This window comes from Tiliqua scincoides, chromosome 4 (genome assembly GCF_035046505.1).
Source record: "Tiliqua scincoides isolate rTilSci1 chromosome 4, rTilSci1.hap2, whole genome shotgun sequence".
In the NCBI taxonomy this organism is placed as follows: Eukaryota; Metazoa; Chordata; class Lepidosauria; order Squamata; family Scincidae; genus Tiliqua; species Tiliqua scincoides.
In genome coordinates, this window is record NC_089824.1 from 198,541,227 (window position 1) to 198,568,770 (window position 27,544).

General features: G+C 43.6%; 1 protein-coding gene across 1 annotated transcript in view; it reads left to right on the forward strand.

The window, feature by feature from the left end:
- Window positions 1–201: 201 nt before the first annotated feature.
- The window catches only part of TOP1 (DNA topoisomerase I), a 111,500-nt gene continuing 84,157 nt past the window's right edge, over window positions 202–27,544 (forward strand). The window contains exons 1-2 of the mRNA XM_066623624.1: window positions 202–349; window positions 1,802–1,826. Of these exons, the coding sequence (XP_066479721.1) occupies window positions 317–349; window positions 1,802–1,826 (58 nt within the window). The 5' untranslated portion in view covers window positions 202–316. The remainder of the gene's footprint in view (window positions 350–1,801; window positions 1,827–27,544) is intronic.

Genomic DNA, 27,544 nt, shown 5'->3' on the forward strand with positions numbered 1-27,544 from the left:
AGGTGTGGAACAACAGAGCCGGTGGGCGTGGTTCGAATGCAAATCTGAGCGCTCGTGGCTTGCTGATTGGAGGAGGCGAAGAAGGTGGGCTGGGATATGCAAAATACGGCGTTCGCTTCCCCCCGCCCCCTGCTCGTCGCCTAGCCCCGCCCCTCGGTTTAAAAGTAGCAGCGCATGCGCAGTGAAAGGAAATGAGGACTTAGTCTGTTACACAACTGACTGCGAGGGGGCTGCGTTGTCCCTTCTGGCCTCAGACTTTCCTGCTCCCCAGTTGCTTCTCAGCCAGCTCCCCTTCCCCCCTGCACGGCTTACAGGCATGAGTGGGGATCAGCTGCACAACGACTCCCAGGTAAGGGGGGACCCCAAGGGGGTAGGCAAGGAGAGGGGGGCAGGGAGTCCAGGTGCTGCCAGGCTTGCAGTGGGGGGGGGAGAGAGAGATGTACCCCCAGAGCCCCCTAACTGGGGGAAGAGAGAGAATGTGCCCAGGTCCCTCAAAATCAGCCTCATCCTGATCCGGGGGGCGGGGAATGGGGGGAGAGTCTGGCTCCCCACGTTGTCTGAAGGCATCTCTGGTGTAGTGATGGTCCTTGGGGGGCTCAGAGGGAGCCCCACTGCTTTCCCCTCGTCCCAGTGACACAATCCTGGCCCTGTAGTGACATGCAGGCCCCCCCTCCAATTATTTCCAGGATCTCCTTTCCTTCCATTACAGAGTTTACCCCTCCCCACACCCTACCCCAGAGCTTTCAGGCCTTTCCCCCTTTATACCTCTCCAGGGCTCCCTCTAAGTGGCCTGTTATAGTGATATTCAGGCCCCCCACCCCATTATTTCCCCAGGATCCTCTTTCCTCCCACCAGACCGATTAAGAGGGGTTACCTCCCATCCCCCACCCCCTTTACATCTCTCCATGGCTCCCTCCAAGTGACCTATTATAGTAATATGCAGGTCCCTCACCCCATTATTTCCCCAGGACCCCCTTTCCACCAGACCCATTAAAAGGGGTTCCCCCCTTCCCTGGTGCCTTCAGGCCCTAACCCCTTTTTATCTCAACAGGACTCCCTTCAGGTGATCCATTATAGTAATATGCAGGCCCCTCACCCCATTATTTCCAGGATTCCCCTATCCACCCACCAAAACCCATTAGAGGGGTTACCTCCACCCCATCATCAGTGCCTTCAGGCCCTCACCCCTTTACATCTCACCAGGGCTCCCTCCAAGTGGTCTGTTCTGCCTATAGATACCGTCTCTAACCTGTCTCTCCCCCCCCCCCCATTGCTCTTAGAGCCTAGGCATGTCTACTCAGAAGTCAGCTCCATTATAATCAGTGGGGCTTACTCCCAGGTCAGTGTGGATAGGGTGGCAGCCTTAAGCAGGCATCTTCTTCTCTCTGTACTCCTTTCCAGCAAAGGAAGGACCTTGGGGTGAAGGGGGGAGCAGTTTCTCCCACCACCACCACCCCTTATTTGATTCTCCTCCTTTTTAGGGGGGGGGAGAGGCATAGAGAGTATAAAGGGGGATTTGGGGGTGAGGGAACATTCTGGGAATACCTAAACACACACTAGAAAGGGAGGCAATTAAATAGGGTGACAGAACTTCAGTGGTGGGGGGAATCTAGGTTGGGGGCCCCTCTCTTGATTTAGGAGTGTGTCCCCCTTAGCAGGGCTTAAGGTCATTGGATTGATTCCTTCCCCCACCTTGTCATGTGTTTCCCTTTATTTTATTTAGGTAAAAGCATTTCTTAGACCCAGATCAGGTCAGACCCCTTTAAAAAAAATAAACCTTTTCCCCCCTTTCTCCCCATAGATCGACCAAGGTTTCCGAGCAAATGGTGAGTCTGTTGCTCTTCAGCTGGGGAGGGGGTTTTGGGGTGGTGTGATGTTTGGGGTGGGGGTCTGCTTGGTGCTGCTTCTCCCCCTTCCTTCCCCTTCCCCTTGCATTGCAAAGGATGGTCAAAGGACAGACATGGCGTCCCAGAGACTAAGTCCCGTCTCCTCGCTCACCGGCCCCATTGTTCCCATCGAGCTTCCCCAGGCTCCCAGATCCGAAGCCCCCCAGCCCCCCCGACCCCGTTCCTCGGGAGCAGGGACAGTGGAGAGCCCAGATCAGGCCTCCTCTGGGTTCAGGGGGTCCCTTTAGGGCCCCGATTCCCCCCTGGAAAGTCGCCTTGTCGACGGTGGGGACTTAGTCTCTGCGCCATTTTCTTTTTCTCTCTCTTCCCTATGTGTGTCTGTATCTCTTTCTTCTCCTCCCTGGAGCTGCACACAAGGAGCCTCCTGCAGTGGGAACAAGGGCAGCACCCCCACCTGGGCTCAGGATCTGCCCTATAGAGGGAAAATAGCCCCATTTCCCCCTTTCAAAGGCTCCTGCCTGCCTTTTATTCCCCCATGTCCTTTTTTTCCTCCTTCTCCCCCAGTGCTGTTTCTTTCAATCAATCCTCCCCCCCCCCCAATAAGCAAAGGTGCTTGCAACATGTTGCTTTTGAACACATTCCCCATCCACTTGAATTCACACTTTTTTTAAAGATCTCCATGCAGAAAACTTATGCAGGGGTTGCGGGGTGGGGTTTTAGTTCTGATTTTTAAAAGGAACAAAAAACACACATGCACAGGCACACAAAGCAGCATGGGCAGCTCTGCAATCGCACCCAGCATCACTTTGCTAAAGTTTGCTAGTGGATAGGGATGGGGCTGGATGAATGTTGAGTTTATCAAAGTAATAGGGGTTGAATATCTGTGTGTTTTAAAAATCTGGGGTTTGTATGGGGGGGGGGGGTTCCCACTCTGTTATTTTTGCTAAAGTTTGGTAGTCAGTGGGGATGGGGCTGGATGGGGTTGAGTTTATAAATGTAATAGGGGTTGAATATCTGTGTGTTCTTTAAATCTAGGGTTTGTGTGTGGGGTGGGGGGTGCCACTCTGTTATTTATGCCTTTGTCACTGTTGCATAGGGAGCTTTCCCTGTCCTTTGGAAAAGAGGATTAAAAAGAGGATTGGGCCATGGGGAAAGTTGGGATGACTTATCTGTCAAAATCATGTTTGGGAGACAAAAGGGGGGGAATTCTTCCTCGGTTTTCAAATCCTGAAGGTTTGATGATGCCGGCTTTCCTGCTTTCATAAAACATTGCAGTGTTCTGCGTATCATGGCATGCTGGCTTGACAGCAGATTCTGTATAGTTTCAGTTTCTGCCTCTGGACTGAAGCATGTAGTTATGGCTGATAAAAAAGAATGTGTTGACACAATACAGGTATCCTGTCTCCCTTTTGGCTTAAAGAAATATATTTAAGATTTGTGTGTAGACATTTCAATTACAATCCTTTTTAAAAGAAATTCTGTAAAGAGATGTGAAGGATCTCCCCAACCCACAAATGAGCATGCTTTTTGCTAATCTTTTGAGAGGCGAAAAAAGGCTATTTATTGACTTAATATATGTGAATGGCTTCTTACCCTCTATTCTGACTTTCAGGGGATTGAGATTGGTTTTAGACATGGCTCACAGAGCACTTGAAACTGTGGGGGCTCTTGGCTTCTTACCTCCTTTCAACTTCTTAAAATGCCTACTGAGCAGGTTTATCCTGGGTATCTGGTTGCCCAAGCCCCTAGAAGTTAGGGCTGGCATTTCTATCCCAGCACAGGACTGATGCATTTAAAAAAAACATAGATTTATTGATAACATTGCTACTTTGCTATTGGAGACAAGATTTTTTGTTGTTGGGTATTTCAAGCATAAGTACTACATGTCAATGACTAAAGCATGTATGTGGGTTAGAGGATGCTTTTTTTTCTTTTCTCTTTCAGACCTCAGCCTGCCTTTGGCTATTATGAGTTGTCACACTGTAGTGGTTCCCAGAGCAAAGGCCCTTTAATGTTAGGGTTGTTCAAGGAATAGCTGTGCCAATAGTCACGTCCTTTTTGACCTTGCCACTAAGGCTTAACTTAACTTGCCTGTTTTCTTAGGTTCTTTGTCTTCCACTACACCATGGTGCCCCTGACTTCTGAGTCAGAGACTATCTTGCAGAGTTAGTGTTTTAAATATCTGTTTTTATTCTAGGTAAAGCTGGGGGTAGTGGTGGGGAGATAGAATTTAACCCACTTAAACCACCCCTTGTACAAAATATCTCTGTGCACTGATTTTTTTTTTTAATTTGGAGTCCATTCCCTCTTCCCATTGCCTCCCCACCAATATCTTCCATTCTTGGGGCACCAGCCTTAAGCTTTAAAAAGGTGAGGAAAAACGTTTAGATGTAGTTAGTTGTTATTACTCTCCATTCAGTCTTGTATTTATTTTAAAGTACTAATGGTGGGAAGGGGAGGCAATGGCATTTGTTACCTATTAGTTACTGAGTATGCAGTGATGATAATTATGTGCTTTTGATGAAGGCAGCACATTTTGGGATAATATGCAGTGATGCCACAGTGCACAAACCACTTCAGATCTCAAAAACTAGGAAAAGTATAGCTAGAAATTCTCAAGTTGATCAGATGCAACCTCTGAACACTCGTGACTTATTGCATGGTATTGTATCTGTGAATAGAATGAAACTCATATATCAGTATGGCCTGGGAAGCACAGGGATGTTAAAGATGCTGTCATGCTTAAGTTTGGCCTGCCACTGGTAATTAAGTATCAATTCCCCTTTTAAGCAGATTGTCCTGGCCAGCTTCTAGTCAGGTAGTTTGGTCAAATATAACTTCTCTGTTCCACTGGTAGTGCATTTATTGAAGTTAACAGAGCAATTCTCTGCATGTTTACCTGAAAGTAAACCCCCCTGTGTTCAGTAGAGTTTAGTAAGTAGAATAAGTGTGCATAGGATTGCAGCATAAGCCACTATTTTATTCTCTCCATGCTTTCCCATACATTTTCTGTATTAGAAAATATTTAGAAGGGTCTCAGTGCTTTGCAAAATGATTCTTGAGAACTACATATATCACTTGAATAAACCAATTCTAAGAGTCAAAGCAAACATTCAGGGAATACACACAATAAAGCCTTCTCATATCTGTACCATTTCAAGATGCAGGTGAAGAATTGCATGTTTGTGCACTCTCTGCATTAAAAAAAACAAAACACCTCTGTACATAGAGATCAGGCTGATGTCTTTGATATCCTGGCCTTCAAGTGCTTTCAGATGTGATTCCCTCAACTGCACCTTGAAACACAGCAGAACAGGAGCAGATTTAACTCCATGCTTTTTATGAAAGTTTGAATCTTTTCTAAGATGTTGGAAAATCATTTTCTGGTATAAATTATCCTCAGAAAGTATAATTTGGGAAGCTATAACCATTGCCAGCAGTTCTGAACTACTCTTATGAAAATATCTTGTTTTGTCTAAAAGCTTTCAATTGGATTTCACTTAAGCATACACATGCATCCTCGGTTCTCTTTTAATCTCTAGATACCTCAGCCAACTTGTGATAGGCAGTGAGCTCTCAGGAGCAGCTCAGAACTTCCTTCCTTGGGAGAACTAAGTTTGCATGTTTCTCTGATGTTTCTCTGATACTGAAATAATCTCATGGCCTTGCCATGTATCTGAAATCAAATGACCCCTGGATTAATGAGGAGTTGCACTTGTGTCAAATATTGCCTACCAGTTCAGATTCTCTTCATCTGAATTTGCATGTCAGGCAGAGTGAAGTCTACACACAGTGTTGTAGCTGAACTGGAGACTTAAAATCTATTTCAGCAGAGTACGTTTTTTCCCTACGTGACAACAGTGTTGGAATCCATCTTGTCCTTCAATTCCTGCATTGTTTGCAAAACGTAGCTGGTTTCTCATTTTCCATGTAAAGATGTTTTCAGCGATGATGTGAAGCTGCAACAAAGCAGTAACATGGATACCCCACAATAACTTTTTTGTAATGTATAAGCCACATTTTTACCTTCTCAGCAACAAGGAAAGACAAAGATTTGCATAAATCTCTACTGGGTTTGCATAAAATTCTCTACTAAGATGTGGCATGGAGTGAGGTTTTCTCTGGTTGATTTGACCAAATACATTGGTAACAAGTGAGATTGGAAGCCAAAATCTGCAGGATATCCCTGAAATAATGCCTGCAGACATTAGTGCATTGATCAAGGCCTTTGGCTTTTTGGAAGTTCATTTTTATGAGAATTTCCCACTGAAACACATTTACAGTGAAATTCACAGCATGTTTAGTTAGAAATATAACCAATTGAGTTAAATAGTATTTTTTCCCCAGTAAGCATGCTTAGGATTGTAACTAATGTTTAAAAATATAAAGTGAAGGCTTATTCAAATTGGGCAGTTTTGCAGTTTCTTCAGAGAAATGCCTATTTGATAATTGTAGTAGGAGCCTAGGGCATGCTTTGAGAGCACATGATATGCAAACCTTGCAGAAGCTAAACTAGACCTGGTCAGTAGCTGGATGAGTGACTACCCAATAGCTCCGTGTATGCTTCCCATGTGTGCTCCAGGTTGGAAAAATGATGGAACATAAATTTGGTAAATAGTGCATCTCTATAGCACTTGGAATATGAAAGGGGGCAACCAATAGAAGGATGAATTCTTAAATTTTAAATGGTTCTGAACCTGAATGAATGGCAGAATCATCTTAGGTACAGGACATGAATATTAATTTTAAAGTGGCTGTGTTGGGCATCTGTAAACAGTAACTAATTGGAACACGGAAAATTTAAATACTAAAAGATTGCATGGGTCATATTAATTAATTAACCTTCAAGGTCTATGGTTCTGGTAGGAAGTGTCTGTGTGTTGCCAGGAAACAAATGACTTTGGAAAATGTCACTTTGCTCTCATTTTCCTGTATCAGTCAATTATTAGGAAAACCTTCCCTTTCTGAAAAAAAGACATGTAAGTTCCAGGTATGTCAAGCCAAATAAATAACTCCATAACACTGGGAGTGCAATTATGTTCTATTTTCTCCACGTATGCACTGAATTCACATGTGACCTTTGGCAAGCTGCTTAAACTCTTTATCTCAGTTTCCCATATTTAAAATTGCAGATAAGCTTGATATGCCATCTAAGTGAGAGAAATAGAAGATCCTCCATATTCTTTGGTGAGCTCATTGACTATATGGTTGGACATAATTTGAATTAGATTGCTTGATGATTGTGGCTGGTGGAGTGGCCCCTGGTTACAAGTTTCCTGTTCAAAACCATCAGAGTGATTTGCAATGGGAAGCTTGTTTTATATCCTGTTATTAGGTAACTATGATACCGTTCAGTTAGTCTTAAATGTGTGTACAGAAGCTTCCCATCTTATGAACATTCCAACTTCTGAACACCATTATGAGCCCCAATTTCTGGTTTGTACCTGATGCTACTGAGCAAGGAAGCATTACATGAGTATTCCAGGCAGTTCCTTGGTGAAACTAATAATGTGCAAAGTGAAACTGACAGCATCTGGAGTGAAATTGACAACTTAAGCAACAGATATCCAGGCATTACTGTATTAACAAATAAAATAACTTGCAAATAGACCCCTGCAACCTAGCATGTTTCTAAAATAAAGGAGCTTCTGTACTTGTCCTTAGCTTATAGTGTTTCAGTGATATACTGTATATTTTGTTTGTACATAGTCTTTCTCCTTTTGGAGTAAAACATCTCCAATGAAAATCTAAACTACCTTCACCCCAGTCCTTCCAGTTGTTTTTTTTTCTTTCTGTGTCTTCATGGTACCATATGTTTTAAAAGCCTGAATTTTGGGAATACTAGTATTTAGCAAGATTGTACAGAATACATCATGTCAACCAGAATGCATTTGGAATTGTCAGTTTTAAAATAGTTTATCAGATTTCCCCATACCCTTTTTTTTGAAACGGCACAAAAAGATATAATCTCCACTGTTGATCATCGCTCTTGATTACAATAGCATTACTACAGCAGTTGTAACTACTACTTCTAATGGTATAGAAAAGTTTTATAAGACATTCTGCACTCTATCTTGCAAACAATGACACTTTTTAAGCGAACCAGTTACACTCAAGTGTGGCTTAGAAATACGTTCCTAGCATACTATAAATTATTCTTTTCAGCAAGGGGGGCACAGCTTTCTTTCAAGGGCTGTTTGAACTGAGCAACTGATGTAGATTTGTTCTATTTGAGCAACAGTGAGGCAATTTTTGAGGTAAAAATTTAGTGCTTCTCATGAAGGGGTGGAATACTTTTCTTCATGGCCAACATTATGTTAGTTGTGCAAAAGGAAAGCAACTCACAGCCCAATCCTATGCAGAGATTCCTATACAGAGTTTCGCTGTCACAAAATGGCTGCTGACAGCTCATGGAGTGCTCCATCAGCAGTCATTTTGGAACCACTACTGCAAGAGGAGGTAGCACTCCCTGTCTGTTACTGGACCTCACCGCATCCTCTAGAGCAGGTAAGACAGCAGCAGGTACAGGGAGGAGGTGAAACAGTAAGGGGGGGTCTGGGATGCTGCAGGAGGGGGTGGATCTGGTAGCGATGGCACACTCCAGACCCTATCCCCTCCATCAGCAGCCTCACCATCCCCTTTCTGTCCTCAGACTTGTGCCAGCTACAGAGCTGGTACAGATCTGAGGGGACCCATTGTGGAGCAGGAGTCATTGTGGAGCAGGAGAGATAAGAGAATCTCCTTTCCTCTCTGAAGCCTCCCTGTTTCCCCCCGCCCCTGGATACAGCACACTCCTTTTCGGCACAGCTGCACCAATGGGGGGGGAGGGAAGGATAGGATTGGGTTCTCAGTCTTCTAATCCAGACTTAGCCTGTGTTTGCATCTATGTGGAACAGTGGATTCATGCCCACCCACTTCCAGAACAATATTGTGTCCATATATTATGTATTTCACAAAAGTCCACAAATAACTTCACGGCAGTCACCATGATGAGTGTTGCATCCCATGCCCAAAGTGAAGCTTTGAATTGCATAGGAAAGGCAAGAGCCTTCTCCTTCAGGTGTGCTGGACTTTGGTGGTAGGATTCCAAAGCCCAGTGTGATATCTGAAATGGTACTCTGTATCTCCACCCTTGGGATATCCATGGTCTGTGACAAAGATATTTCGCTGGCTACCAAGGCCAAATGAAATGGGACTCCTGATGCTCTGGAAGTGTTTGTGCATAGAATCCACCTTGCATACGCTTACTATGTAAGCGTGTTTGCAGTCCTTATTTGTGTATATTTGCACTCCTTACCTACCAGCTTAAAGCATGCTCTAGTGTTTGGTACATTATTGCTTAGCTGCTCCATAAAAACCCTAGAATGCTTATCTAAAATCCCTGTCAGAATCAGAGCAAGATTTAAGTACTTTCATAAGACATTTTTCAAGGATACATTTTCCAGTATATGCACGTGAGTGCATTTTCCATGTTGTCCTTAGCAAGGGACAATTGTATTTTGTGTGTGGGATAGTGATAAGCTGAAATGGGATTAATTTTGCAATCGGTTTTCCCCCTCCTCCGGGTACTAGGGTGAAAAGGAACAGGTCTTTGTTTCTGTGGCAAGTAGGTTAAGGCTTCTTGCCATGATGAAGTTACAAATCAACTAGTTTAGGGACATGTATCTAAATGGGCACCCAACCAGACAGACTTGTGTAATTATTCAAGACCAGTGCTGGAGGCCCCCTCTGCTAGTGCCTATCCTCCTGCAAAGCCCAACAAGGAGGTTCTCAAGAATGCCTCGGGAACATAGCCAGCGCAGACTTGAGAAGCCCCATTGCTGGGCCTGGAGCTTTCCTTGGGAGAAGGGGCCGAAAGTCTCCTTCCAACAAGAAGACTTCTGGTGGCTTCCCTGCACCTGCAAGATTGCAAAACGGTGATAGCCATTTTGATGCTGCTGTTCCTCTGGGTGCTGGGAACCATAGGTTTGGGCTGTAACTCAGTATCGTTGTCTGTGAGCTTTCTTCTTACTAACTAATGGCTAGTTCTTTTACAACCAAGGTCTTTAACAGGTAGGTTAGGACCTAGAAAATCTTGACTTCAGATGAGTCATGGCTATGCTGCCACCACCATTTTGTTGTGAAGCTCAGATATGCACAGTTTGAATTGTAGAAGAGCTAGGCATTCTACCTAAGTGGCATGAATCCCACCAGAGATGTCCTTGGAGGGTGGAATGATACTGTAGCAGTACTGTGATTTAGAAGGAATAGGCTTCACAATTCAGAATAGGAATAGGCTTTCACAATGTTTCATGGTTTAATGAAAGCGTCATTGACTAGCTAATTATATGAAGAACATAACCTCCTGAATCCACCTTCTTTGAGAGAGGAACACTTCTGGGGCTTAAATTTGTAAGTAAGTAATCTACTAAAGTCAGCTGTTCACCTGATCAACTATTTGAAGTTAGTGAAACACTAATGGAACGTGAATATCTCAGTTTTCTGAATCCCACTTATTCCACAAGTGAGATTGCCTGTTCAAGTGTTAAAAGAGAAGCTACAGAATGACTCTTCAGTTTACAAGGACCATCTTTCATTCAAACAAAGCCACATACTAATTCAATTATTTGCATAAGGGCAAAGAGCATATTTGTATCTTCCGGCATTTTTCAGGTGGCTCACTAGATTTTATTTACTTTCTTAGGCTTGGTCTTGTACTGTACTTGCTTTCCTGGGAGTAATGCCCATTGAACACCATAGGGACTACTTCTGAGTAGACCTGCCTAGGATTGTGCTGTTGCATTGTCAGCACTTAGTGATGAAATTACAATAACTATACAACATATATTTCACAGTAATTTTTCTGTCATGACGTTTGTGCAAGTAAGACCTGCTGAATTACTGTGTTACTGGCATCTGAATCAATCTTCTTATTGTTTTAATGAGAGCTCAACGCTGGCCTTGGAGAAGTGCTATTTTGTATTTTTTTTAAGGGGAAGTCTTACCAAAACCAGTACAGATCTTTCTCATGTTAAAACTTTGATTTGAACTGATTTTCAGAAGCATTTGTTGGGTTCAGCGATCTTCATCACACTGTCTTATGTCTAATAGGATACCCAACAGTATGATATGAGAAAGGAATTCCTTAAGTGTATAATTTGATATTCCTCTCCGTCTCTTTCTTATCGAAATGTTGTATATATATTTGAAAGAGCTATTTCCATATTCAGGAATGTAATGCTTTAATTCTGCTTGATTTTGACAGGAAGAGAAGTTCAACACACACTCACACACCCTGGTTTTTCCTAGCATAATGATTAGCAGTTCAGATATTCTGCTACATAAGCATTGAAATGTGCCCAGTTCCTGTTAAGACAGGCAGCCTGATCTTATGCGTGATGTTTTACTCGGAAATAAATCCCACTGACTTCAGTGAGGCTTACTCACAAATAAATGTGCATAGGATTTTCAGAAGGTAACGAGGGATTTGTGCAGTATTTTATTTTGATAGATAAATATAAGCATGAACAATATATATATGAGAGCAATGAATCCCTTTGTAGATGGAAAGATCTGGTAGCTTCCAGCAATGATTGTTTCACATGCTGCAAAACATGTGTGATTGAGGGCTGCTTCATGTGTTGGTGCACCTTCGTGACCTTCAAGGGAGGGCACCAGGATGCAGGTCTCTTGTTATCTGGTGTGCTCCCTGGGGCATTTGGTGGGCCGCTGTGAGATACAGGAAGCTGGACTAGATGGGCCTATGTCCTGATCCAGTGGGACTGTTCTTATGTTCTTATAACCCACACCTGCAGAGTAAAGCAACACTCTAGAAGTGATTTCTCTTTGTTTTATTATGTGTGTGATTAGACTCATGCCTGTTCTGCCTTACGTTTGCTGCAACGTAAGCATCCTTGTGATGAGTGTCATCCAGAATACGAGTAGTATGTCTGCTATCAGGAGCTCATGCGTGGAACTCTGCTTTCATTTATGGAGAACCTTCCATTTGTAGAGTAAACTCCCAATGGTGGGAGCACTAGTTGGGATGCCACATTCTGTATCTGCATTGATAGTGATTTAAAAACCATTCCTTCTCTCTAATGAGGCAAGAGCAGAAACCCTGAGTTTTTAAAATATAGCATACCATGCCCAAACTAGGAAATACCAACTGGATTGCAGTGTGGGGGAGATCTTTTGCATCTTAATGAAACCTCCCAGTTCTGGTGTGTTGGGTACACTCATACCACCGTTGTGTCCATTATAGTGGGCACCTTTATGTTTGTTACTAATAGTTAATTGTGCCTACTAATTGTTACTAATAATACGAGTATATACATAATTAAGATATCACTGACATTGGAGGAATCGCTTAAATTTTGAAAGGTCTTCTCAAACTAGGATGGTCTGACTGTGTGCTGATTGCTTTCTAATGGCTGTTTCACATGGTTTTATTTTAATGTGTACAATGTCAAAATATGGTACCAATCTGGACCCAGTTGCAGCTTCCTACAGCAGTGGTTCTCAAACTCTCCAGGAGTCTGAGAAGCACTGGTAAGTGCTTGTGGGGTTGGGGATTGGAATGGGGGGTGTCCCAACGGTGCTGCAGTGATTGTGGCGCCACAGGTACTCAGAAGCATGTTAATGTACCTGGGAGCTGTGCATCCTCCAGAGGGTCCTGAGGCTTGCAGCTCCCTCCGTGAGCATCCCCTCCACAGCATTCGGATCCCCTCCGATCTGCAGTCAGAGCCCACTTCCAGTTTGCAGTCAGAGCGCCTGAACTCGAGAGTTTCCAAAACAGGAAGTGGGCTCCAACTGCAGACTGGAACCCACTACCGCAGAGGAGAGGCTCATGGAGGGGGCTGTGAGCCTCCAGGACCCTCCAGGAGTCTGCACAGTCCCCCCAGGTATGCTAAAATGCTTCTGGGTGGCCGTGGCACTGCAATTGCTGCTGTGCCTTTGAGACACCCATATCTTGGTCACTCCCCTTAAGGGGAAAGTGACCCTTGCACGTTTCAGTGGTGGGTCACAGCCCACCAGTGACCTACAGCATGTTTCTGCAGTGTCTTCTTAGTTATATGTACACATGCAAGATGATTTCAAACCTATGGGCTTGGATCCAAACATCAGAAGCTGAAGGGGGAAAATGTGTTGGTGCTGTTCTGTGACTCTTGTTCAAACAATAGCAGGGAAATTCTCGCAACGCATTCCAAGAACATATTGGGGATGTGTGTTACAATACAAAAGTGAGGTGAATAAAGAGGATGCTGGCTGTAACATTGAGACTACAAAGCCTTGGAAGGAGCTTGTGCAAAATGTTGTCCCAGCGTGTGCGTTAAGAGAACAGCACTGATACATTTGATGTACAGTAAAACAAACCAAAAAAGTATACAGACGAACATGTAATCTGCAAAGAGCCCCTAACTCTCTGCCTGAAGCCAAATCCTGTGCACATTCAATCCCATTTGCATTGTACCCTTTTTGTTCCATCACCCCTGCAGGGGAGTAATATTTTATCATGTCATTGTCAGACAACTTGAACATGATGCCAGAGATGTGTAACCAAGGAACTGTTTAGTAGATGCTCTTTTCTCATGTTTGTTGTTTTAAAAATGCATACCTTTTTTGGGGCTTATGGGATAAAGAGGATAATCTTTTTTGGCTTTGATACACCAGCCAGACAACTGAGCAAAAGTTCACACTTTTTGGTAAAATGTCAGTGCTGGGTTTCCACCAATTCCTGATGATAGAAATGAAAGAGCAAAGATATAAGGCATGGGAGGAAGGACAAGAGAGGAGCAGCAAAGGGGCAGTCAGGAGGTTGTCTGAAACTTCTAAGAGCTTTATCAGAAACGTGCAGTGAAAATACTTTTCTGCCATCTCGGAACGTGTGTTAGATAAAGGCCAAGTTATTCCGTTCTGGAGAATGTATGTTCTGGTTGCCATTTAATGCTGTTAGTTTTCATGCTGTAGTCTCAGGGTAGCTTCATGTTTCTTTTCCCCTTGACATGAACGGTAACCCCAGGGTTAGAAAGAGCGTGCATTTCTGAAAGTATTCTGGATGATGTGAGAGTCTCTTTGGTTACGTGTTTCCGTGTGTTCATCCTTGTCCAGTCTTTATTCATGCACCTGCAAAAAACTTGAGCCACAATGTGTGTGTGCATTTTTTGACACTACTTTTGTTTCAGTTGTTTTCATGAGTCTTGGTTGCCTACTTTCAAAATTAATGACAATAAAGTCTCCTGTAGTTTGATGTGGCGTGAACTAATGATCAGCAGTTCCTCACCTTTGAAAGATTTGGCCAGAACTGTTTGCTTAGATTTTTTTTAAATTTAGGCTTTTGAAATCAAACTACAGTATCCCTTTACGAGCAGCATTCAATATTCATAGTAATTACCTGTATTGTCTTGACTATCTGCTTTGCTGTCTTTGAGTTAGGTACTTAAGTGTGTGGTGGTGTCCCAACTCCAGGCTTTCCTAGATGATAATCAATATTGATGATATTGATTATCTGGAGTTTTTCCAGTCCGGCTTTTGACCTGGTCTCAGGCCTCAGACAGCCTTGGTGGCTTGCTGCAGGAGAAAGATGGGAAAGTGTATGATTCTCCTGGATTTCTCAGCAGCCTTCAATACCATCAACCATAACATCCTTCTGGGACACCTGAAAAGCCTGGGGGTGGTGCACAGTATGTGTACTGGTACTGAGGGACTGAAGCTAGAATTTAATGGAGATAAGATGGTGATTCTGTTGGTTGGGGGTTCAGTTAAAATAGGAATAATTCTAGTAACCTTTTCTGTTCACCCCTAAAAGGACAAATTTGCTGACTGGCAGCCCGATCCTGAGCTGCCTGTTGTGCTGGGACTGCTGCGGCGCTGAAACAGCTGCCATAGCATCCTGCATGCAACAAGACAGCCACTCCTTGGGGGGAAGGGGACTTTCATCCCTTTCCCTAGGGTAGGGCAAGTAGCCCCACAATGGGGTTACAGGATTCTACAGCAATTCTTGGGTCACCGTAGAATCAAGAGCCTTCGTGTTGGGCCTGTGGCCCAGCATGGAGGCTCTGGATGCAGAGAAGCAAAGCTCCTCTGGTCCCGCCTCCTTCCTGCCCCATTCCCTCCCACTGGCATGACTCCTCCTTGCCCTCTCTCTACCCTCCGCCTGCCTCATCCCACGCCCTGCCCTAAGTCTCCACTGCCCAGCAGTTCAGGCGACCGCGGAGTGGCAGAGTAGCAGTGGTCCACCAGTGCTGGACTGGCACTGAGGGCTGCAGGTGTGCCTTATGGCACGTTTGTGACACTCAGCACCGGTGGTGAAGCAGCGCTAAGAGCTCAGGATTGGGCTCTGAGAGTATTGCTTGATCTAACTGTCCTTGTGGAGGACTAAGGGCAGTAATATTAGAGAGTGCCTTTCAACAACTTCAGCTGGTGCACCAACCAAGACCATTCCTAGAGAGCACAGACCTACCTATATGGGGCTGTGCTTGAAAACAGTTCAGGCGCTTCAGGTTGTATAAACCACAGCTGCCTAACGGGGACATTTTTCTGGTAGCATATTTGTACCTCCATTGCAGCATTTGCACTGGCTACAAGTATGTTTTCAGGCTCAAGTCAAGATGCTGGTTTTGATCCTTAAAGTCCTAACCACTTTAGGGGTTGGATACCTGAAGAATGACTTTCCCTCAAATGTATCCCACCTACCAGATGCTCGTATCATCACCCAAGACCCTGCTTCAGATTTCCGGCTTGTCAGAAGCATGGACAGGCATTTACAAGAAGTATGGTCTCCTCAGCAGTGGCACTAGCTCAGGGGTGCTCAATAGGTGGATCGCGATCTACCGGTAGATCGCGAGACAAAATGAGTAGATCGCGGAGTGCCGACCCCCCCCTTCAGGTGCCTCTGGGAGGAAACGCCGGGAGTAAGGCCCATTGTACTCAATGGGACTTACTCCCAGGTAAGTGTGGCTAGGATTGCAGCCTCACAGCCTAATCCTAGGCATGTCTACTCAGGAGTAAGTCCTGTAAGTGTACCTTGAGCCCCACTGAGTATGTGGGGCTCAAGGTACACCAACATACATTGTGCACATAAATGTTATATGTTATGATGGCACGAACATTGTAAAAAAAACTCGGGTAGATCTCCGGGCCTTGCTGGGTTTCAAAGTAGCTCTCGAGCCAAAAAAGTGTGAGCACCCCTGCACTAGCTGTTTGAGGTGTCCCTCCCTTGGAGGCCAAGCAGGCATCAACACTGCAAAAGTTTAGGTGGTTAGCCAGAACCTGGCTGTTCAGGCAAGCATTTGTTTTTAGCTAGCTCTTGAGCTTGTGTTGTTGTTGTGGTTTTCTCATTTATTAGTGCTGATTAGTTTGCAGTGTTGTCTTGATAATTTTTAAACTGTGTTTTAATTTTATTGGTGTTGTTCACTACCCAGGTCCTTTGGCGGAGGGACAGTATAAAAGCTTAAAAAAGGAATTGATTGGGAGCATGCATGAAGTGTCTTTCGCAGAAGTAAACTGGGGAAGGGGTGTTTCCCAGCAACGTTGTTACATTCACTGAAACAAAAAATGACTCTTTTGTATCCTCAGAGCATTGTCTGCATACTCTAAGCCAGTGATTTTCAACCCTCTTCATCTCATGGCACACTGAGAGTGTTAAAATGGTCAAGGCACACACACCATCAGTTTTTTGACAATTGACAAGGCATACTGTACTGGTGGCCAGGAGTTCACATCCTCCAGTGGTCCTACTAAATATGACCCTTCCCCAAATTCCACGAGCACACCTGTAGACCATTTGTGGCACGCAAATGTGCCACAGCACAGTGGCTGAAAATCACAGCTCTAAGCTGTTTGTATTCTTAATATAAATGGTGTCCTCTTATGTTTAGCATTTGCAGAGCAACTGTTCACCCCAGCATTGCATCTTTTCCAGTGGCTATTGCTGATGTATCTTCTGTGTTTGTATGTTTTTTTGAAATTGTGAAGCCCTTTGGGGACAGAGAACCATTTATTTACTATGCTAATTACTCCTGTTGAAAAACAGTATATACAGTATTCATAATACTTACAGTGAGAGGGGAACTTCTAATTGGTTCACAGCTGCATTTGGAATACAACAAATTGGACTGAAGTTGCATGTTCTGATGGGGTGGGGAGATGGTGTAAGCTCGGACGCAGGCAGTGTGGACAGCAGCTGACGTATTTCTTAAAAGAAAACATCTGTACATCTAGATAAATTCTATATGCATCTTTTTGATTTTGAATTTGGCAGAAATCACCTTTTCAGATTTTAAAATCTCATTCCAGTTGTGTCATTTTGTCAGTTGCTAGCCTAATATTGCAGAATGGAAAGTTTTCAAGCCTTGGTCAGTTGCTTTTGTAAGGATTCTCTCGCACTTCCCCAGGTACCTGTCAATGCTACTCTCATTTTGAGTACGTACGTGTGTGTTCTTTTTAGTTGTCTTAAGGGGAAGTGTCAGTTTGTCTCTGTATTATTTATGCCCTTCAAAATAAAAATCAACCTTTTTTTCTTTAAATAGCAAACCACTAAGAAAGAAGAAGTTTGTGTCATCAAGAGGATGAAAGCTTGCTAAGGGCCCAAAGCTGTTAAAATTATTTGCCAGAGATTTGCTGCACTGCACAGATTTGAGCTACTAGATTACTAATTATAGACCAGTTCCTGCCTCAAGAAAGAGAGTATGCCTGCAGCTCACCCAGAGCTTCGCACTTAGGTGTATCACATGTCTTGCTAGATCACACCTGATCTCCCCTCCAAAGAGGTGCCTGTGTACCTAAATTGCCCTAACTAAGGAAATTTTGTTTTCTCGTATCTGTTTTAGCATTAGAACAAATTAGCTATTACACTTCCTGTGAAAGCTTTATAGGCTCTGATAGTTTAAGAACAAGCAAGCAATCTCAGGCAGTCTGGATTCCTTGCATTTCTTTCCTTTTTGTCAAAATCCAAAAATGCCCTTTGTGTTGATCTCAAGTGCATTTTAAATCCATGGGCTTTTTTCTTTTGTTCCATGGGCAACCTCTTCTTCCTGTTGCTTTGATTCTTGTTATACAGCATCTTTGCAAATTTCCACAGCAGTAATTAGAATCTTGCCAGAAAAAGAATACTCTGCTGCAGGTAGGAAATAACAAGCGAGGACAAGCACATTTTAGATTTTGTCTTCATTGGTTTTAAACAATTTCACCATAGTTCTGCCAATATTGCCTGAAATCTTTTCAAGCTGTTAATCGACTTGAAAGTTGGCTGCTGTGCGCAATGGGGTTAGTGGAGCTAGTTGTACCTCCTAGTGTCTGTGGTGGTGGGGTTTTAAGTTAAAAGTCCTGCTTTCATGCAAGTGCCCACTTCAGCAAAGCAGCAGGACATTAATACAGAAATAATTCTGAATTTTACTAATGATAGTTACCTGATGAAATCCATCCCCACAGTGTGTTGGTGCAAGAGCAACTGTGCGTGCTATGCATGGGGAACTGATCTTGCACGTTCCATTGTAATGAACGTGTGTACGTCGGAGTGTCCAAAGAGTTCTGCATTGGGAGCATTGGTCTTGTGGTGTTGCAAGGCCAAAACAATCAGAATAATTTTGTGAGGTAGTAAAGTAATCCATAGGATTCTTATAACTTTCATTTGTACTCCTGTTTGGCAATTACGATTGTCTTCATAATGCATTTATGCATTATGGTTCATTTCTGACAAATGAGAAATCATAGAGGTGAAATATTTCTGGACTAGTTCCTAAGCTGCCAGGCAACTTGGGAAAGCTTTTTATTTCTAACTAATAACAGAAAAAAGACCCTCAAATGTATCTCCTTATATTTACACATGCTTGCAAACTGCAGGAGCTGAGCTCTTTGCAGGGTAATTAGCAGCTACAGTATCTGATTTTTGAATAGCCTGAGGCAATTGGTTATCTGATCACCCTATGGCGACCCACCAAAAATCAGGTCACAACTCACCAGTGCATTCCAACCCACAGTGTGGGAACCACTGGTCTATGCTTGAGAGAAATTTCTACAATCCAGAAGGCCTAGCAATTCATCAACACCATAAAGAAAGCGGACAAAAGCCCTCTGAAGGTGAATGTTGCCCTATTTATTCATAAAACTAATCTGTTGCCTAATCTGTTTATAGAGTGATTCATGATGTAAGAAGATAAAATCTGTAACACCTTTCTCAAGTAAACAACTGTGTAAGAACAATGTAATGTAAATTCCTTTAATGATGAAAGCCTGCCTGTTTGGTTTGCTTTTTTAGCTCTCTCTTGTCTGTCTCTCTCCTGTTGATGATTGCCCAGTATCATGGAAAATTGCTTACAGTCCACCCTTTTTCACAAAAGTTATGGCACTTGGGCAAAGCTGTTCAGATATCTTCATCATGTGTGTCTTGGAAGCAAGTAAGCACAGAAAACCCCTCCTATGTCAGGACTTGAGACACAAATATGATTTATGGGGATGTGCCCCTTGCTTAAAAAGGTAATGCGAGAGGTGACCTTTTTGATCTCTTGAGTGTATTTCTTTTTTCTGTCTTGATACTTCCTCTTAAACTCAGTTCCCTCCCTGATCCCCGCAAGTAATTGGCATGGTTTAAATTGGACTCTTCATATGCATTCCTGGTCAGAGCTTATGTTTCAGTATTTGAATAAGGGCCAAAGCGTGTTGAAACAGCTGTTTAGTTTCCTCTGAGATTGCAGTTCCTTGTTCTAGCGTGATGCTGTTCCAGAGTGGTGTACAAACGTACATTGGCATTGGAACACATTGGAACAAGTAAATGTTTCTTCTACTGTTTCGGAGAGACTGTTGAGTGCTGTTTATATCTCTGCGTGATCAGCATTTGTGTTGCAATCTTACAATGCAAAACATATAGAAAAGATTTTTGCAAATGTGCTGTAAATAGTGGTGTGGAATATTTTCCATCTTAAAAACTGCAGTTTTTGACATAATTAGTTAACATAATGAATAGAGACAATTGGATCCTATTCAATGGAGGCCACAATTTCCCAGTTAAAAATCTTCCATTCCAGACCTCTGTAAATGGGGATGCCGAATTGGCTGGTGGTAAAACATCGTCTATCTTCCATCACTACCAGGATTGCATCTGCTTTTTTTCCCCTCCCTGTGAACTGAGACACAGGTTATATGACTTTTGAAAAGTCTTACTAGAGAACTGGCAGAACCAGGATACTTGGCAGCTGGGTAATTTCGTCCCCAGGGCTGCAGTCCTGCACTCAGGTCATCGGTTTGAAGCAATTAACTGGGAGCGAGGGTGCAAGCTAGGAAAATACGTATTTGCAGTGCTTGTTGGCCTTGTGGTACATGACAAAAGCATGCTCAATTGGAAGAGCAGGGCTGCCATTAAGGGTGGTGGTGGGCAGTGCCTTCTCTTCCCCGGTCCCATTTTAGTTCATACAGTATTATTCCTCAGCAATATCTCTGATTTAACATAGAGTATGAAGAGTAGCCATGGCAATTTAATTCTGAAAATATCCAAGAATAGGCCTTTGCTGTGAATTGATTCCCTCCTTGCCAGATTTGAAATAGTGTCCCTGCTGTCAGTGGCTAAGAAATCTGGGTAGATCTAGCACTATGCTTACTAGCCTTGGGTTTAAAATGAAGATTTTGTCTTTAAGGCTCTTGTCTTTGATGTGAATACCTCTTAACAATTTAGCAGTGTGACATGCTGTAGCATATTTTGAACTGTACATGGCTGAATCAGTAATAAGCCCATTAGGCAGGTATAGTGGAAAAACTGGGATGGGCATATACCAGTTTTAACACGCCTGAAAAAAGTCCCTTTACAAGACAGACAAGTATGCTGTCCATTTTAGAAATTCTGGGAGGTTTTTTTATGGGAAGAATTGGACAGCTCCGTGTGTTTGTATGATTCACGCTGACATCAACACCTGATGTAAAGAATGTGTGTTGAGAGGTCGGGTTCAGCCATCCCCAGCTGCAGGATTTGCACCCTCATGTTATTCACCACCAGACATGGGAACTGCCACCTTCTGCAAACAGATTTGTTTAAATGTGACATTAATCGGGTTGCTCATGATATTAATTCTAATTATTATGTACATTTTGCTAGTGTTCAAAGTATGTTGCAGACGTCTCTGTAATCTTTATAATAGTCCTTTAAAGAGAGGCCTGCATTATCCCTGTAGTGCAGCTGTGGGGAGGGCTGAGATGGAGTGCCTAGTGAACTCATGACCAAGTTGTGGTTTGAATCGGAAGTGCTCTCCTACTCACCTCAGGGGTCAAACCAGATGTGACTTTAATCACATCCTTGGCCCTGGCATGCTTATTTTTTTCTTTCTGTAAATAGCATGTCTGGAGGTTGGCATTGTGGCAGGGATAGGTAGGAAATTGTGATAGCTCTGATGTGGAACTCGTCCCCATCTCACATGCATGCCATCTTGCCCTGGAAAAAAGCTTTCATTGACATCGATGGAGGAAGGGGGATCTGAATTGAGAACACAAAAAACAAGCAAGCATGGCAAGACCATGGAAGTCACATCTTAGAAATTGTTAGACCAGCCTGTTAACAGATTGCATCTACCTTTGTGCTTCAAAAGGTAGCAGTGAGATGGATGCACTTGCACCCTGCAGAGAGCTCTGGGATGCTATGACATTTGGTGCATGCGTTGGTGCATGCGTTGGGCATGCGTTGGGCAGGGTGGCATTGTCATGGGACATCCTTATTGAATCTTGTTCAGTAGAAATCATAAGACTTGCTGGCCATGTATGACATTCTTAGGGCCATGTCAGGGGAAAGAACCAAGAGGAAGAAGATCATGTGGGAATGAGAGATGGTCCCACAGTTTTTTATATATATTATGTTCTTGTATAAGTTTGAGACTTGTGGCGGGGAAACCTGGGAGTCAGTATTACCATTGCCCAAAATGCTGAGGCACTGTCTGTTTTCCTGGGAGCTGGAGGAGTGTTGCTCCTAATGTGGATCCAGATACAGTGCTGAGAGGCAAGGACTAAGTGTCCTCTCTATACTGCAAAACCTAGAAAGCACATAATCCTGTTGATGTCTTCAAATCTGTACACCTGAGCTGGGCTAGTGTAGTAGCAAACAGTGGAATTAATAGCTTGCAGTCAGCACGTGTCAGTATTGGACAAGTGCTTGTGTCTACAAGCTATTGAAAACAGATGTCAAGGGCAGCATGAGTATATAACTTTGCACATTATAGCTGCTTAACACACTGTGTGCGTTCTTTGCTACAAGGGCAGATTCCCTCCTGCAATAGCCTAATCTGCTTCATACTGGGTGGTGTGAGAGGTATGTGTTAATAGGACTTCAATGTATAATTAATTGATCAGTTAATTACTTGATTTAAGAGGTTTTAATCAACTAAAAAGTGCCTAAATGCCAGTTAATCAGACAGCAGAATAAGCAATGTATATTTAAATACAGTAGGTAGCGTCTGACTAGTACTTCTGCGATTGGGAACTCATTCCACAAATGGAAGCTTCCAGAGCGAGCAGAAGAAGTCTTCTCCTTGTTGCTTGAGTGGGGACCTTTTCCACAGGCAGAACTGTCACACAGTTCCTTCCTGTCACACAGGAATGTCCATTTCAGAAGGACCACTTCTGCACCACCACAAGGTGCCACTCAAGCACTTTTTGAAAAAAAAAACACAACCGGAAATGTCCCTTATCTTTAGAAACCTTCTCCCTTTTCTCTCCCACTGAAGAAATGCCTTCTTGAAAGGCCAGACTAGGCAAGGCAGGAAGTGTCAGCCCTAAGTCCTCCAGTAAGCCATGGGAAGGGGTGATGCGGCTCAGAGCTTGGTATGCTGGCAATGCTTACCCCTCCCACTTTGGAGATAAACCCCCTCTCCCCCGCAGTCGCTTTTGGCCCCCAAAGTAATTAATTGTGGATAGTGCTTCTGCAGTGGGGATTTTCACTGCTAAAATAGCAGGATCAACCATCACACCACCCTCCCACACCAAATTAGCCTCCCTGCAGCTGTTCAGGACCACTGACAGTCCACATACTGCTTTGGGTTTAAACTAATGCCTATTTTGGCCTACAAGGAGTTAACCTTTGTGGCACATGGTCACAAAGTAGCCTATATACTTCAGAACTATTACTCATGTGCAAATATATCTAAAGTCAGTTAGTCTTTTTTTTTTTTTTTTTTAAAGAAGGAAACTAATTTTTTTAGTCAGGTGACAGTCCTAGTGTTGATCAGTGTTGAAAAGACTTGCAGGATCAATTGCCTTTCTGGTGGTGTCTCCCTGAGACCTTAGCACTCCTTTAAGTAGTGAGAGTGCAGCTGCCATTCTGTCTAGCCAGTCTCCTTTGGCCTGCTGTAGATTAGGGCCCTGCTTGCTACAATACAGCAGGTTAGGGAAGGGATTGGATGAAGGGACCATTGCATGAGCTGCATCCCTTTCTGCTGCCTCAGAATTTGGAACAGGGTAGGGTGAATTTCCCGGCAAGAACTTGGCAGCTCTAGTACTGAGTGCATTCGAAGAACTTGGCAAACTTCTTTCCAGCGTCGTTCTCAGTGCAAACTAGAAGAGGTAATGCACCTTCTGTGGCTCTTCTCTCAGTACCACTTCTTATGTTAAAATGGAAAAAAAGGACTGTGCAGCAATAATTCTTTGATGACCAAGCTATATATTTTAAAATAACTGGTTATCTTTTTTAACCTAATGTCATCTGATGATATTAATCACATCTTCCTGTGTGATTTTGTGGTGATTCTGCGTGTGGTCGGTCTGTGGAACTCCTTGCCGCAGGATGTGGTGACGGCATCTGGCCTGGATGCCTTTAAAAGGGGATTGGACAAGTTTCTGGAGGAAAAATCCATTATGGGTTACAAGCCATGATGTGTATGTGCAACCTCCTGATTTTAGAAATGACCTATGTCAGAATGCCAGTGCAAGGGAAGGCACCAGGATGCAGGTCTCTTGTTTTCTGGTGTGCTCCCTGGGGCATTTGGTGGTCTGCTGTGAGATACAGGAAGCTGGACTAGATGGGCCTATGGCCTGATCCAGTGGGGCTGTTCTTATGTTCCTGTATTGTATGCATTCCCAAAGAAGCTTAAGAAAAGAAGCATTCACTTTAAAAAAGAATGTGCAGAGGTGTAGCTCTGTTAGGCCTCTATTCTTAAGGGAACCTGCCCTAGTGAATGCTCTCTGTTGCATTGGGTGATTAAGACTCAGTGCTGGAGAATTGGGCACTCCTGTTCCACTCCTCAGGTGACAAATAGCAGTGCTGTACTTGGAGAAACTCCTGCACCATTTATTGCAATGGACTCTGTCAGTCTGTGGGAGTTTTCTTAATGGACTTTTACAGGTATTTATGGCCTATTGAGAAGATAGTATGACTAAACCTCTCCTAGCAGTTGCTTTCTGTCCTTTAGCCTACCCCACAGAAGTTGTTAAAAGAAGTCTTGTTCTGGCATTGTAACAAACACATACAAGAACTTGTGGAGCGGGGAGGGGGTGTTGTTGCTGTTGCACCCACCCACTTTCCCTGTGGGCAATATTTGTCTGCACAGGCAAATGCTGGCCATGAGGCGAGATTATGTCTGGGGTTGCAAGTACTGAATCACTGGTGTACACAGTCATGGAAAGAAATTTGTCTTGTGCAATGCTGTCCATGGGGGGGGGGCTCTCTGCTTATGCTCCCCCAGTTCCTGTTGTTTCTTGTTATAACACTTGAGGAAGCATAAGAGAAAAACTGCACTGGCTCTCTGCTGTGGAAAGAAGATTTAGGGCCCAATCCTATCCAACTTTCCAATTTTCCAATTTTTGGCTTTTGACAATTTACATTTGGATTTTATGTCTGCAAGAATTAGATTTCCAACTTTAGAATTAGAATTAGATTAGCCAACTTTCCAATTTTTGGCTTTTGACAATTTGCATTGGGATTTTATGATTAATTGTCTGCAAGAATTAGATTTTGGTCCAGAATTTATCAAGGTGATACAAGGAATATATTTGGACCAGAAAGCAAGGATAAGAGTAAATGGAGAATTGACCAGCGCATGCCTCTTTGGCACGGCTACACCAGAACTAGAAAATTGGATAGGATTGGGGCCTTAAGCATTGTGGATTTTTGTCGTATCTGCATATTAGCTACATGTAATACACCACTACACTTCTTCCCGGCTTGTGTTATTCAGGGGTGTAGAGCGGTGGTGATGAGACTGGTCTGTGAAGTCTCTGGCTTATGTGTCACCATGGCTATAAAATGACTATCACCCAAATTGCATGTTAGAGGCAAATTCGTGTGAGAAAATTCCTGACGGTCCTTTTGGCAAAGAGAATACCACTTTGGGAGGGTGCAGTTTCGAGTGAAGATGCAGCCGGGAAGGGTATGTGCTTAATTAACTTTCTGTGTGCACACAAGCAAACCACCTGTTGTGTAGTGGGATTCTGGATGTTTCAACTCTCAGAAACACACATTTGGAACCTGGGAGGGGAGTACCTTGGGAAGTAGAATGTGTGTCTTGCAATGAAAAAGTAGTACAGTAGGTCAGGGGTGTCCAAACATTTTGGCAGGAAGGCCACATCATCTCTCTGACACTGTGTTGGGGACCAGGGAAAAAAATTAATTTACATTTAAAATTTGAATAAATTTACATAAATGAATGTATTAGAGGTGGAACTTATATGAATGAATGAAGGTCTTGCAGTAGCTCAAGGCCTATAAAAGGCCTTGCACAAATCAAGGCCAGCCTTTCCTCCGCTCCCACTGCTGCATCACAGATGTGAAACAGAAAGTTGTGGAGGGAGCCCTTGTCCCACAGCTCAGGTGAGAGGTCGAACAGTTGTCCTCATGCTGAGAGCAGTTGCGTCGGGCCAGCACAGGCTCCAGGAAGTCTCTGGAGGGCCAGAGGCTCATTGGGGGCTCCCCAAGGGCCAGACTAGGAGTCCCCAAGGGCCTCAAGTGGCCCCTGAGCCAGGGTTTGGGCACCCCTGCAGTAGGTGGAGAGAGGCTGAAGTACAGTCATGTGTTCTCCTTCCCACTTGTCGGCTTCAAATTACCTCTTCCAGAGCTGCTTTTTCTTAGAAAGGATCATTATGTTTTGTGAACACACATTTGCAGTTATACCTTAAGTGACCTTAGGCCAGCCTTGGCACCCCCATTTCTCTCCCCCTTCAGCTGCACTGTGATGATAATACTGATCTACTTGACAGAGTTGTTGTAAGGATTACTGAAAAATAATGTATGTGAAGTGCTTTGAACATGCCACAAAGTGCTAAATAACCTTAAGCCATGCTCATTTTCTGACAAGCTGGCTTATTTGTATCCAGTTGATGTTGTGTGAATTTGAAAGCTGCTTCAATTGCCTATCTGGTGGTGTCTCCTTGCCATTAGTACTGTTCTTTAAACACGCAAGAAACATTTGTAAGGACAGGCAGTGTGAAAACTGAAGATAACTGAACCATCACCATTGCGAGGCTTTCCCTCTGAGAAATTCGTTGCTTTTTTCCTGCTCTCTGAAATGAGTGACAGCCACTCATGCGAAAACCATTTCTTTTAAAAACTCTTCCATATCCTTATCAAAGCTTGCTCCGGGCTTCTAGCACTACGGTAGATCCTTTTGTTGCCAAATGTGGTTTTTCCGTCTCCTTAGGGTCATGGTAGAAGCCATGTGAAAACATGAAATCCACAGGACAGAGTAGTATACCATTAACCAGTGTGTACTGGTAAAGTATATTCCATAATAAAGGGCTCCTGTTAGTCCTGTGGCTGCCCATTCAGCTGAGGTGCTGCTTTGGGCTTGTATCCCTCCTATCATGAGTCCTGTCCTGATCAATGGCTTTTGGGTTACAAGCCATGATGTGTATGTGCAACCTCCTGATTTTAGAAATGGGCTATGTCAGAATGCCAGTGCAAGGGAGGGCACCAGGATGCAGGTCTCTTGTTATCTGGTGTGCTCCCTGAGGCATTTGGTGGGCCGCTGTGAGATACAGGAAGCTGGACTAGATGGGCCTATGGCCTGATCCAGTGGAGCTGTTCTTATGAAATTAAAATATTTATATCCTTTTCCCTTCTCATCAAGAAGTGCCAAAATTACATTAAAGCAGTGTTTCTCAACTAGTGGTACAGATACCACCAGTGGTACTTGAGATAGTGTCTGGTGGTACTTGCAGGACCCCTGCTGCCCAATAGTGAGACCAGAAACATAGCACAACAAACAGCAGTAGGAGGCTCTGCTTCGTGGGCAGAGTGCCAAAGCATGTTTTTCCATGCTTAAAAAAAGCCCTCCTGTCCACCCTGAGACTTACTGGTGTTTGCCGTGTTTCATCTGGCTTCCCAATCCGGAAGTAACTGGCGATGACATCATGCCATTTACATCTGGTGGTACTTCGAATTGGTGGACCATGTGAAGTGGTACAGCGGAGGACAAACGTTGAGAACCACTGTGTTAAAGTAATAAAACCATCAGACAGAATTGCAGCAGCAATGACAGAGAACAATAAAAACAAAACATCAGGCCACAGTAAGCAGAATAAAACAAACCAAGGTATTTATCCGAAACATTCACACCAAATTTCGAGGGGGGGGGGGAGGTGTTCACTTCTGAAGACAGTTATTTTGTATTTCTTTCACTTATTATGTAAATGAAATATGCTTCTGATCTGAACTGAGAAAGAAAGGCTGCCTCTTCTGTCAGATATGGTGGAGGCAGTGTGAGACCTCTGCAGGCTGAGTTTTACTTAGGCTTCTACTGAGTCAGGCCATTGGT